The following is a 10,897-nucleotide window of genomic DNA, read 5'->3' as shown; positions in this document are numbered from 1 at the left end:
AAAAAACGTGTAATCATTCCAGATTACCAACAGCTGTGACAGATACGGCTTTCGATGTAAAGGGGAATCTCATCATTTCCATCTTGGACAGCTTTTTATTAAGTGCATATTAACCATGATATATCACTAATATGCTTTTAAAATTAATATATTTAAAGCAAAATTAGCAGGGATTAAATTTTAAAGTAAGCAAACTGTGTGACGCTTTCTCACAGAAATAGTCACTCCCCCCTGCTCTAGCCAAAAAGTGGTGGAGTCCAGAGGGCGCGAGGCTCCAAACTGTTTTGGTCGTCCGAAAGAAGAGTGAGGATAAGAGGGTGAAATACACTTACATTCAACTTTTATTTAATTATTTTTACATTATAACAAAAACCACCGTATGGTAAGTTAACTTAAGACGTGGCAATTTGACGTGAACTATTGTATTCCCCTTTTTGAAGCCGTCGTAATTTTAGCTAGCTAGAGTGCACTAAAGTAACTAGTGGAAAATAAAAATAAATAAACGTTAGCCCCTTTCACAGCGAATTCATTTTATAAATGAAATATTTCCATTAAAGTTTTGAGAAGAGGAGAAATGCATCCACAACTTATGTTAAACAAAGTGGGGGAAAAAAGCCTGTCTATTTTTAAGTTTAGCTAAGTAGACAATTCTGACCATTTTGAATAATGGATGCTCAAGTTATATTATGATGCTGATACTTTTGAACTTTTACTGAAGTCAGAACACAGGTATTTTATTTGTTACAGAGTATTTAATACACATAAAGTATAATACTAATGTCATGGTGACAGTGATCTTAGAGAACTAAATGATTTTATTTATTCAGTCTGTCTTTGTCCCTCAGGATGATGGAGAAGATGAGCGAGGAGAACATTGAGGAGGTGCGAGTGCTGGAGGCCCAGATCGAGCAGCTTCAGGCTGAAGTTGAAGACTTGCAACAGCAGGACAACCACAACGACATATCGTTCAACTTCAGAGGACATATGCAGGATGCAATGTGAGTTTTGTTATGTTTTAAAAGTTGAAATCGCTCATCGTTTTTTCACTTTTCAACCTGTAATATGTGTCCACTTACAAGTATAACTGGGTGGTTTAGAAGCATCGAATTAGGTAGAACATGTTCAAAAAGTGCTCAACCGTCATGACAGTTAATGAATGGCATGTCGTCTGTCTCAACAGGTTGTATATCTTCGGACAGAAACCGGGAGCAGAGAAAGAAAATGTGCTGTCCGGGCTGAAGGAGGAGGTGGAGGAGCTGGAGGAGGATCTGAAGCTGCAGACGCATATGAATGGCATCATTCTGAACAGCTGCACCAGAAAGACTCTGCAAAGGAGTAAGAGCACTGCACTATCTACATCCACAGCCTTTTATAGATTAAATGATTAATTAGTGAATCAGAAAATGAATGTGAACATTACGTTCTATATGTACAGTATATTATTTAATGAATTTGAATCCAAATCATTATTAAAGGTTGTCGCCTTGTTCATGGTCTTATAATTATTATCTTGGCCACACGTTTTGAAAATGTAAAGGTACCCTGTGGAGTATTTGACCGTCAGTAGTGCTGTCGAGCAATGTTTTGATAAGACATTTTATTTTTATATTGACCATTGGTGAATCACATGACAGTGATCCACATCTGGCAGCTATAACACAGCAAAAAAAATAGCAAACAAATAATGTCAGGGAAAATGCAGAATGTTATAATGTCAACATGACTTTAACCAATACAAGATTTTAAATATTTAAAACATATGCTTTGGGAAACATTTCCGAAGAATAAAATGCACGTTTGCTACACCTTAAGGACATGCACAATTTGTTTTGATGAGAAACACAGGATGTAAACTTAAGTTTTGTTTTATTTACAAGAAAACTCCCAGAACACATGTTTTTTAAATGGGTCTCTGATGTAATGATATACTCACACTGGTGTGTTTGAATCTCATAGACAAGATGAAGCTGGTCCAGCAGCTCTGTGTATCGGGTGTCTGCTCTGATCTAGTCTTCGAGGTGGAGTTCCAGCACTCTGAGGTCAAGGTGAGACATGTTCAAGTAATCTTTTGCAGAGACAAAGAATCTCTGTTCCGATGTGGCCCTCACCAAGGCACCTGACAAATGGAGTTGATTTGATTTGATCTTTTATTCTTTCTGAATGTTTTCAAGCATAATGTTTCTGTTAAAGAGACAAAAACTGCATATTAGTATTTGTGGTTTTAATCCATTTCTCTCTATTGTTGTTTTTGGACTGTCTCTTCTTTTCAGTGTTAAAAGACAGATAAGCAATTCATATTTCTTTTATTTTCTGTGTATCCTCACTTTATCTTTTTTTCAGCAACTTGGCTAGTATACTTATGATAAGCGGCAAATATTATCCGGGTTATCACATATATCAGTATTGGCCTCAAAAATGGGTTTTAAAAAATAGGGACTCCAGTCAAAAGCTTTGTCTAATAAACTTTATAAAAAGAAAGAAAATGTCAACAGTCGTATCGAGCTCTGCTCCAGATTTCAGAGACTATTGTTTAGACCTGTATCATTAATAACACATTAATGCATTCACACAGTTGTACTCTTTGCTTACACACACTTTAGTGCCTATTGATCTTTTAATTGAGGGTGCCTCTTATTTTTATTGATACTGATAGACCAGAACAGGTAACGCACTCTCATTAACCAGCCATCAGAGGGTGACAGAGAGCTACGTTCAGGGGTTCACTGATCACGAATAAAATGCACTCATTTCATTCTGTCAGCTCCTCAGACCTCACAGCAGCTACCAGGAATACACTTGAAAAAAATGCTTCTTTAATGTAATTCAATCCGTCTTGGAGGAAGAACTTGTTTCAAGTAGTATTTGGTTAAATCACGCTGCTGGCAACAATAACTGCTCAGCCCTTCCAAACATTGCATTACATTAGGCTGCAATTTTATTAAAACTTACAAAGACTTTTAAAGAAATCACACAGCATGAATAGGGGACCAATTTGGGGTTCAGCATTTTTGCCAAAAATACTTAAAGATGTTGACTGTAGGGACCTGGGACTGAACAATCGCCCCTCCGATTTGGGATCTGATGTTTGTCGTTTTATATTCACTCCAACTAAGTCAAAATTCATATTAGAGAACTCCCTTTCTTTACATTCAACACTTCTTATTGTTTCGTGCACAATAAATATGTTGTAACATTCCCTCCAGTTAGAGCTGGGTATCCTTTGAAATATGATGCCCGAGAAACGGTAACAATGCAATAACGATCATTTTATTTATACCTTACTTGGAGAAATATAAACATGATTTTCTGCAGAACCCTTCTTCGTTAAATTGTGTCCAAACAAGCACCTATACATGATCTTTACTTCACAGCAACTATTGAAATTCTGATTTCTAAATCATTCACACCAAAGAAAGCATTGTTGAAGATTATAAATCTCAAAAGACATTTAATCTCAACTCAAAGTACTTAACCTTTTTTTTATTGATTTAGGTCTTTACCAAAGAAAGGATGGATTTCCCCATTGGGCCATTCAGAAGCACACACAAATGTTCACAGAATGATGGGTGACCTTCAAAAGCAGCCAATATCCTATTATGTAAAGTCATTTTATTTTATTGTAGGGAAATCTGTAAACCTGCTTTATGTTGGGCCAGCAGTCTTCTGGTTCTGATTCTGCCTGGATTGGCCTCCAGAACAGCTGGATCTCTGAATCTCTCCTGCCTGGCTATCATTAAACATTATAGTTGATCTACTTGCGTCTTATCTTGTTTTGATAAAGACATTCCTTATTTGGCTTTGTCCTTTTTGAAACAGTCATTTTATAAACATACCCGTACTTCATTTTTTTCTTCCCTCTTTACAGTTCCTTTAATACATGGTTTTTTTTATTGAACATGATGAGAGCAAGTACAACATCCAGTTCCATTACAATCTTTTGTTAGTGTTGTACAGATGTTGTCCTGATATAATTTATGACTCCTAAAATCTGGAGAAGGATATTTAAACGGAAAGCTCAACCTTTTCTGTCTCTGTGTTAAAGCACTGGATGCGGTTAGCCTAGCTTAGCATTATACAAAGACAAAGCTGGCTCTTTTTCCAAGTTCAGAAACATACTCACCGACACTAAAGATCACTAATATAAATACGGTATCTTGTTTGATTATTCAGTACACAGAGAGAAAATGTAAAAAAGAAGTGCTACAAAAAGCTGCATTCTACTTCAACAATCTACAGCCAGCACCACTGTAGAATACTGCATACAGAGACAATACAAGAAAACATGCATACAATATTGTACATGTATATCTTATCTTATATCTTTTTGTCTGTTCCCGCTCACTCTGCATGAAAAGATCATTCAAATGTACTCTGAAAACCAACTGGTTTACAGAAAATGAGTCGTTGATTGTGTGTTTGTCCTGCAGAGGGGTGAGCAACTGAAGAGGACCGTCAGTGATCTGAACGTGGTGATGGACAGCAGTGATCTGCAGACATTCAGCAGTTTCCTCTCTGGGTAAGAACTAACAACACTGTTCAAGTTCTGCCTCATCATCTCCAACGATCTGGAATAACCAGAGGGATCAAACTCTTGGTGATGCTTTTACCTTAGTAATGAATGAGTGATTACTTAAGATCTGCATAAATGAATCAAAGGAATTGTGTGGAAATGCATCAGTGCAAAGAGTTTTATAAACTAAGCCTTCAGTAAACACTAAAGGTATGCTCACATTATGTATACTCTCTGACTGTGAATGTGATGAAACATCATGTGAGCTACTCTGCACAAGTGTTGAGACGGTCCTGTCTTGGTGACATCTTAAAGCTGAGTCTGGGACAAAAAATCTATATTATTAAATGTCTTCCACATTAAAGCCCTTTACAATCAAGATCACCAAATGCTTTTTAAGATAATAGCAGTCAGGGAAATTGTGCATGGTTTCTGTTGCTGAGGCACTTGTGATGCTTTTTAAGTCAATAAAGCCAAAGGGGCCAGGAAGAGGGGACAATGCTTAGTAATTGAGCCGCAGCCAGGAGACAAGAAATCCCAAGAATTGTCCAAGAACAGTTCAAAAGTGGATTCTCTAGATGAAAATGTGATTCAAAGAAAGGAGAAAAGAAAGCGATCAACAGGTGAATCCCACTTATAGACATGCTCACCTAATTCGCGTTTCTGTGTTTACTATGACTGTGACAAAATATAGATCAAATATTGTGGTGCTGCAGTGACGTCAAACATTATATACAAACAAAATCCAAAAGCTTTAATAAAACATCTTTGTTTGGTACAGATGTTCTTACGAAATCCCACCATGATCAATTTATCATATATTTTAATATGATGCGACTTATGGTTAAAAAAATATTATTGTTCATGTCACAATTGCAAGTTCAGTCAGAATAATTGCAATTGGTTATTTTTTCAAATCGTGCAGCCCTAGCCCGTGTCATGTTGGACATCCCTGATGCTCTTGTGGCTGATCGGGATCAAATCCCTTCAACAAGGTTCTAACATCTGGGGGAAAAACTAAAACCAGAAAGTTAACATAGCATCAGATTAGTGCCCATAGTAAATCACATATTAATACTATCTAATTTTCCTGTGTCCACATACTTTGGGCAATGTGGAATATTGAGTCTGTATAACTGAAGTTAATGAAATGTGATTTACGTATCTGTTTGGAGTTGACTGTAATAGATAAAGTAATTGGTTCGTTATGACCGGTGTTTCTGGACTGAAACCCGGCGGACAGTGAATTGTTAATTATTTACACTGTCAGTTTGTCTCTGTCCAGCTCTCCATATTTCATTTTGGATATGATTCCTGTCAGGATGAAGCTGCCTGTTTAGTTTAAGTGTTTATTAAAGCAGAAAATGTGAAAATGCAAATGGCTGAACTCCCTCAGTTACACCTCCTCTCGTTCTCCGTCTGCTCTTTACTCACAAACAATAAGCCTTTCTCCCGGCACACATTTACTGTAACTCGTTACACTCACACCGGCTGCATTTCACCTGTCCTCCTCCAGCTGTTGCTGAGGAAAATATCTGGGCTCAGTCTGGTCCTTGGAGGTTTAGTCAGCAATAATGTTAATCATTCATTTTCTACCCGGTGCTTTTTACACTGCAGGGCAAAATGATTCACTGTGAATAAAGCAAGTGGATTATTAATGACGAGTCAGCACATAAACTAAACGTAATCCCAAAGTGCTACAAGGGGAATAATATACAGCTCTGGAAAAAATTAACAGACCACTCAGATTTTTTCTAAATCTTTATCTCTACATGTATGGCAGCCATTCCACTGTTTGTTGAATTCCAAAACAGAGAAAAATTGCCAGTAGTTTAGAGAATACAATGAAAAAAACTAAAATGATTTAACTCAAAGACGTACCCATAAAAAATAAAACAAGAGAAACTGATAATGCTGAAGTGGTCTCTTAATTTCTTCTAGGGCTTTACTTAAAAAAAAACTAAAAAAAAACACACAAGTTATTAAAAGGCTTTTTTAAAAGAAAGGTTTTTAGGCCCTTAAAGGAGTCAGTGGCCTGTGGAGCCCTCAGGTGGTCTGGGGGGCTATCCACAGGTGAGGAGCAGCTGCACAGAAAGCCCGATTCCCAATGGTGCGGAGCTTCATCCTGTTGGGGCGAAGCAGATGGTTTTGGAACGGAGGTTGCGTGTGGAGGTTTGTGATGAGATTAGTTCCTTGAGGTATGAATGTAAAAATAAACTAATTGGTGCTTTCTTTTAGACAAACTAAGCAACTGAGGCACAGTTTCTATATAAAAAGGTGCCAACACATCTAGTTTATCGATGACAGTAGAGGTCTGCTCATGTGCTCACTGCCCTCGAGGACTTCACCTGCACACTTGTTGTTGTCGTGTTTTATTTGTTTCATAGACTCCACTCCCCGCAAACTAATGATCACTGTAAGGTTTTTACAATGATACGCACAGGTTGTTTTTTTGTTGCCAGCTTTGGTGATGTAAAAAATGAGATATTCTTAAAAGATAGGCAATGAACAAAACCGCGACTGACCAGCATACTTTTAATGGAAGTCCATGGAGTCTGAAAACATCTGAAAAACTGATGGTAAATTATAAATCTGTTAATAATACATGGATAACAAATATGCTTGACTTTTTCATACTCTCACTGCTTTTCAGACTGCCAAACAATGCCATGCACTTCCAACGTATACAGCTGGGATAGTTGTTTTAGAAAGTGATTAATCATGTGACTTTTTATTTCTGCTTGATATTGCATCTTAAAAATTCAATCAAATTTCAGAATCTGTTGAATCAACGTGCATCATAGAATGAATTATCACAAATTATGTCGTTTGCAGGTGCCCTATTCCTGTTGTTTTTTAATAACCAGGGCAGTTGAAAAATATATTTTAAATTATTCAACATGATACAACTCATTTGTGCTTTTATCTGTGGTGAACTCCAGCTTCAGTATTCACCAGAGCATCAATTCACTCTTGATAGATCCAAGTTTACATGTCCTGTTTTCTTCGCTGTAGCAGCTCAGGTGCTTTTTTCTGTCCTGATAACCACCGTCTGCTCAAAGGCGTCTGTTCCATCAGTGGATCACCACACCAGAGCAGCAGTCTGATTTGCTCTATATCTGAGACCAAACCACATCTGGATTGTATAGCCCAGTCTGCAAAAACTGGCAAAAAAGTGATGGAAAAATACTGGAGATAATGATTCTGACCCAGTGCTGCCTTCTCCAAGTCTGAGGGAGAGAGACCGTCATAGTTTTACAGTCCCAATCAGACTGATAATCTTTGCTGAAACAAGCTGCTCTGAACCGTTAAAGACAAACACTGACTTTATTGGTTATCTTTATACAGTAGACACATTTCCACATCTGTCCTCTCCTCTCCCTGAAGTGATTTATTATGCTTGTTAGTGTTCAAACTTACGGAGGCTACACACACTGCGTATTAAAAGCAGCAGCCTTTATCATCTATCGCTGTGGCATATGATGTGTCTAGTTAAAAGTCAAACTCAGGCTCATTGTAGTTACATGTGTAAGGCTATCATTTGATTTTATCAAACGATATGACATAAAATAATAATCTAAGCACTGCAGCGTTAGAATGCTTTGTATGCAGATTTTTAGGCTACAATAAAACTGAAATATCATTAATATGATCTCTGGAGTCAAAAAAGTAAGTTAATTTAAAGTTAACTTAATTCAGAAATGGTTTCTATTAACATACAGTTTATTAGATCACAGAGAGCAGGGGGAGCGTGGAAACAAAAGTGTTACATATTTCACAGATTCAACCGTTTAGAAATGTCGACAAAGTGTCACTTTCATCCAAAAGGTTATTAACACTACATTATAAAACTCGTAGCCTAGCAGCTATTGTGATGTCGACACATGGATAGAGCAGTGTATTTTGGGAAGGGTTTAGCAGACTGAAGGCAGACTGGATTGTATCAAACCTTATGAACATCTGCCATTAAAACACAGTGCTTTCTCCTGAGAGGATCCCAGCCAGCGCTCCAGGAACCATTGTGCTCTCCAACCTGCAGATGAAGAAACTCTGATCCAGGCTGAGGATTTGAACTGTGCTGAGGTCAGGACAGCATCAGGAGATATCAGTCAGCTCTGAAGCCAACTGGGTTATTTTCAAAACAGTGGCAACAATAGCTGTAGAGATGCAAGTCATTTTGTAGGGTCTTTTGGACTGGCTTGCTGTGTAGTAATGTAAATATGATATGCAAGTTCCGCATGATCAGCAAACAACCAATCACTCAAATCTTGATACATTCTGCAAGTTTACCCCCACAACCTGAAAACCAGGCTAAAGAAAGCGTAATGTTGACGAAAAACTGAAACTTTCGGTAGTCACAATTACAATTACAGCAATTTGGGGGGTTTCCCCTTACCTGTAGTGTGTTTTATATAAGTTGTTGCATGTAAATGGTCTGCAAAGGCTAAAATCCTTCCCTCCAGAAGGAGTTTCTAGCCTACGCACTCCCACCCTGCCTGAAATGCCTCCATTGGACTCCTTTGTTTACTTCTGCATCATAGTGACATCACTAGGAAACACCAGCACTTCTAAAGGCTAGCACTCAAAGACATTGTAGGCTAAGGGGCGAGACAGCTGTAAGCAGTTGACCAATCATAACAGAGCCGATCAGCTAGCCAATCAGAGCAGACTGGTCTCTGGTTTCAGACAGAGGGTGAACAGAGGTGCTTTTTGAACATTAAAGCATGGAAACATGTCACAGTAGAGACACAAAATACAATTATGATCCTGAAAATGAGCAGAATAGGTCCCGTTTAAGACCAAGCCTTACTAAAAGATGATTATAACACCAAATCTGAGTGAGTTATTCACTTTTCATTCAGTGGAGCATTGGAGACACCTCAAATGAACTGAATGTGTTTCTAGTGTTCTAGTTTACACAGTTTAACAATCAAATGAACAGTTTGTTTTAATTGACTAGTTTTGAGATCTTTTATTTTGGGTTGCTGCCCTAATGTCTGCAGGACTGGGTATTGACTTCAGTATTAGTTTTGTTCCAATCAAAGCCAAAATAGCTTCTAGTCAAAATGTTGTTGTTTATTAATTTGAAGTTTCTTTTTGCGGTTTACTTACAAAACATTCAACTGCTCATGTTAGATGACTAACTAATAAACGCCTATATTGTCCCCAATTCAAAGTCCTGCACATCATCAAACTCACTACATGAAAAGGTTTTAGCATACAGTATAGTTTAAATGCTCCTTCACTGAAGCTTTAATCAAACTGAATCATTCACAAGGAGTTGGACCAAATCACTTAAAAACAACAACAATATCAAACCAGCGATCAGTCTCTCCCCCTCTTTGTATTTTTGGGAATGCTCCATTATATGTGAGCCATGTTTCCATCAGCTCTGCGCAGAATAACAGTCGTCTGGAAACTTCACCCGGCTGCCGTCTAGCCCCGGGCCCCCATGGAAAACTCTGGAAAAACTGTAACAGAATGTCACAGGCTCACTCATCAGAGCAACGTTGTTTTTGCCATAAGGCATTGTGATATACAGCATATTGCATATAAGGAAGAACCTTTTTGTAATATACTTTTGATTTGTTTTTATATAGGTAGTTTCTGACGGGGCTGTTTATGAATGATTGGTTTGCTCTTACATTTGGAGATACAACACAGTTATGCTTTTTGGACATATCGTATCAATTACAAGTCAACGCATGGTGATTTGCATATGATTCAAACCTGGTTTGTCCATAATGTTAGGATAATTAGACAAAAAGACTGCCTTTCTAAATCGTGGTTTGTATAAAAAAAGCGCATCATGTCATTTCAGAGTGGAGGAGAACAGGGACCTTGTGCTGTTGTTCAGGACTCTCAGGACCTTCTCAGACAGATGTGAGGAACGACGCAGAACCTTCCAACACTTCCAGGTAATTCCATTTCATTTTTATTTGTTACGTTCATGGTACAAACTCAGCGTAAATCAATTATTTACAAAACATGTCTCTGTAACACGCCATACCCGAAAAGAGACACCTGCACAAAACTTCACCCTCACACACCTGCTTTCCACTGTTTTGGTGTATTGGCGTGATAAACCATTTGCTCCTCACAACAAATATAGAAGATTTGACCAGGTTGGTACTTGTCCCATTGGCAATTTGCTTAACACCACTGATCAAATCTTTGGGAAACATGACAGAATCTTTGCCTTATGACATGGCCACAGTTTTTATTTTAGAGAGGACCTATTATACTTATTTTCAGGTTTATATTTGTATTGATCATCCGCTTAGAGATGTCTCGACCCTTAGCTGATTATGTACAATGTGTTTGAGTGCTAGCAAATAGAAGCGTTAGTGTTTCACAGTGATGTCATTATGTTACAGAAGTAAACAA

The 10,897-nt window shown here is 37.8% G+C and overlaps 1 protein-coding gene across 5 annotated transcripts in view; it reads left to right on the top strand.

Moving 5' to 3' along the window:
- The window catches only part of cenpp (centromere protein P), an 83,776-nt gene that overhangs the window by 205 nt on the left and 72,674 nt on the right, over positions 1 to 10,897 (top strand). Inside the window, exons 1-6 of one of the 5 annotated variants that reach the window (XM_063910668.1) lie at positions 80 to 382; positions 828 to 998; positions 1,181 to 1,335; positions 1,957 to 2,045; positions 4,428 to 4,516; positions 10,332 to 10,428. In XM_063910668.1, the coding sequence (XP_063766738.1) occupies positions 847 to 998; positions 1,181 to 1,335; positions 1,957 to 2,045; positions 4,428 to 4,516; positions 10,332 to 10,428 (582 nt within the window). In that variant the 5' untranslated portion in view covers positions 80 to 382; positions 828 to 846. Of the gene's footprint in view, positions 1 to 79; positions 383 to 827; positions 999 to 1,180; positions 1,336 to 1,956; positions 2,046 to 4,427; positions 4,517 to 10,331; positions 10,429 to 10,897 lie in introns of those variants that run through there. The other 4 variants (XM_063910667.1, XM_063910671.1, XM_063910669.1 and 1 more) reach the window with 4 other exon arrangements.

The sequence above is a fragment of the Eleginops maclovinus genome, chromosome 20 (genome assembly GCF_036324505.1).
Source record: "Eleginops maclovinus isolate JMC-PN-2008 ecotype Puerto Natales chromosome 20, JC_Emac_rtc_rv5, whole genome shotgun sequence".
Classification (NCBI taxonomy): Eukaryota; Metazoa; Chordata; class Actinopteri; order Perciformes; family Eleginopidae; genus Eleginops; species Eleginops maclovinus.
The sequence above is the reverse complement of the archived record's forward strand: the minus strand, read 5'-3'. Positions and strand labels throughout refer to the sequence as shown.